General features: G+C 54.2%; 1 protein-coding gene across 1 annotated transcript; it reads left to right on the top strand.

The window, feature by feature from the left end:
- Positions 1-965: 965 nt before the first annotated feature.
- On the top strand, positions 966-2,948 carry PHACADRAFT_266366 (uncharacterized protein; the record flags this gene model as incomplete). Its single annotated transcript, XM_007402958.1, is given in 10 exon segments — positions 966-976; positions 1,034-1,223; positions 1,276-1,541; positions 1,592-1,808; positions 1,864-1,971; positions 2,027-2,226; positions 2,280-2,417; positions 2,474-2,591; positions 2,618-2,926; positions 2,932-2,948. The coding sequence occupies 9 exon segments, from the start codon at positions 966-968 to the stop codon at positions 2,924-2,926; spliced, it is 1,557 nt and encodes a 518-aa protein (XP_007403020.1). The 3' UTR covers positions 2,932-2,948.

Here is a 2,948-nt window from a genome sequence, read left to right as displayed (position 1 = left end):
AGAAATTAGGCACGACCTTCTTACCTTGAAGATATTTGGGCCGCTCTCATGCTCAAAAAGGCGCAAAAATAGCATGATTTTTTGTGCTGCAAATAGCATTATTTCTTTGCCAAAAAAAAGCCACCTTTTCAGCTCTTAGTGCGAAAATATTACAATTTTTGCACCCTTATTTACGCAAAAGAGGAAAAGATTCGTTTCGTGTCAGCGGATGCCCCGTGCCTACTAGTACAAGGTGCCCAAGGGCATAAAGAATAATACAATTACATGGCTAAAGCCCACTTTCGTCTCCACAGCTTGGTTGGGCAACGAAACGGCCCAGCCGGTTTCAGGCGTAGGACGAGCCACGCCTTGTCCGTTTCATACTGCACAGGCCGTGAATAGTCTTGATCTTCATGCATGAGAGGACAGTGGCGGCTTGGTGTCGAACCAAGTACAAGCGGAGTGTTTCGTGGACGCAGCCGCGCTGCGCTTTCGACTTTGCGCCACTATCTGCACCATCAGTACCCGAATTCGTGGAGCTTCACGCGTTCTATCTAACCGTCGCTCCAGTTCAATGAACAGCGAGTTTACACCTCTACTGCAATGTTCGTCGGCTTGTTGTCCCTCGGAAGGTATGTGTCGGTATTCTAGCCCCTTGCCCATCCTCTAAGACTTGGGTACGGGTAGAACCTTGGTCTCACAATGTTTCTAATCAAAGTTTCCAGACGAGTCGCCAATATGGCTTCCTCGCCTAAAGCTTCAGCTTCAGCTGTCGAAAGAGCAAAGACATGTTGCGAGCTATCCCATGTGCTCTGCAACGCATGATCAGAGACATGTCGGACCATACTACGCGCTCTGCACAGGCAGGCTCTGGGACACTCTGCACTGAGTCCACGACACAACAAAACTCAGTACGCAGCTTCCGCGAGCAGTAATCATCGCGCGGCTGCAGCATTATTCTCTTACCCACTTTCTCTCCAGGCGAGATGGAGATCAGGCTCCTTGTCTCGTCCGCGTTATTCGCGCTCGTCTTCGCGAAGTCCGTAACTTGCAGCATGAAGGTCCACGAGGCCATATCCGCACCGCCTCGTAGTTACATCAGCAATGGACCAGCTCCTGCGGACACCCAGTTGAAGCTGCGCAATGCGCTCGCGCCGAGTGACCCGAAGGGGCTCATCGACGCGCTGTACAACGTTAGCACGCCAGGCAGCTCGTCCTACGGCCAGCATCTCAGCAAGGAAGAGGTGAGCACATCTCTCTCCTGCATGCCCCTCGGTGCTGAATCTCGCTACGCAGGTCGAGAAGGTCGTCGCGCCGACTGCACAGGCCTCCGGGGCCGTCAACGCCTGGCTCAGCCAAGCTGGCGTGAATGCGACCCCGATCTCGCCTACCGGCGACTGGCTCAGCATCACCGTCCCCGTCAGCCAGGCGAATGAGCTGTTCGACGCCGACTTCGCTGTCCACACCCACTCCGAGACCGGCAAGCAGACAGTTCGCACGATGAGCTACTCGATTCCCTCCGAACTTGCGGGACACATTGACCTCGTTCACCCTACGATCACGTAAGTAATGGTGCTGTTCAGTACAAGTATGACTTTGACCGGCGTCGCAGGTTTCCGAGCTCAATCTCCCTTCGCCCCGTTGTCTCGACACCGTCTGGCCCCGAACGCAGCGGTATTGCTCCCCTGGCATCCTGCTCGACTTCTGCGATCACGCCTGCATGTGTACAGTCCCTGTACGGTATTCCTGCTACCAAGGCGACTCAGAGCTCGAATCAGCTCGGCGTCAGTGGCTTCATCGAGCAATTCGCCAGCCAAGCTGATCTCACTGTGCGCGCAATGTTCAATGCTCTGAAGCATGAAATACTGACAGCTGTTTCCGCAGACGTTCTTGAATACATCGCGGCCAGACCTTAAGGGAGCGACCTTTGCTCTTCAGACCCTCGATGGCGGCTCTAACCCGCAGAGTGGCAGCGAGGCTGGCATTGAGGCGGTGCGTATTTGTCCGGTGTACTCCTGAATACGCGCTCATTTGTCCTGTTCGATAGAACCTTGATATTCAGTACACTGTTGGCGTCGCCTCCGGCGTGCCAGTCACCTTCATTTCTGTTGGTGAGAATTTCAACGATAGTGACCTTGGCGGCTTCCTGGACATTGTTAATTTTCTCCTCGGCGAGTCCAATCCGCCGCAGGTTCTGACCACCAGCTACGACAGCAACGAGAACGAAATCTCTCGTTCTCTTGCCAAGTAGGTTATGTCTCGGCTCGACCTTGACATGATAACTTACTGATATTGAACAGCAACCTTTGCAATGCTTACGCTCAACTGGGTGCCCGCGGTACCTCTATCCTCTTTGCCTCTGGTGACGGCGGTGTCTCCGGCTCGCAGCCCCAAAGTTGCTCTGAATTCGTCCCTACTTTCCCCTCTGGATGCCCCTTGTAAGTGTTTCCTGCGCATCCTCCTCTTGTCGTCCTGGGTCACAACAGACCGGTAGCATGACCTCCGTCGGTGCCACCCAGCTCACCTCATCGTCAGGCGGAGAGACCGCAGCATCGTTCTCCTCCGGCGGCTTCTCCAACTACTTCGGCACGCCGTCATATCAGACCGCTGCTGTCTCGTCCTACCTCTCCTCCATTAGCTCGACGAACAGCGGCCTGTTCAACGCCTCGGGACGTGCGTTCCCGGATGTCGCAGCGATCGGGGTGAACGTCGAGATCGTCGTGAACGGCCAGGCCGAGACGGTGGACGGCACGAGCTGTGCAAGCCCCATCTTCGCGAGCACGATCGCGCTTATCCATCAGTAAAACTACAGGTTATCTTTTTGGACTTTTCGCTACTTCCGTCTTTCCGACCATACTTTGTCTTTTGCGCGAGGTCTTTTTTGCCGTCTTTTCTGGCATTTTTGGCTGCCTGGGTGACTTGGAGAAAAATGTTGTGTATCACGTGATACTTCCAATTTCGCTCATAAA

Source organism: Phanerochaete carnosa (genome assembly GCF_000300595.1).
Source record: "Phanerochaete carnosa HHB-10118-sp unplaced genomic scaffold PHACAscaffold_598, whole genome shotgun sequence".
Taxonomy (NCBI): Eukaryota; Fungi; Basidiomycota; class Agaricomycetes; order Polyporales; family Phanerochaetaceae; genus Phanerochaete; species Phanerochaete carnosa.
This window is presented reverse-complemented; position numbering and strand designations above follow the sequence as displayed.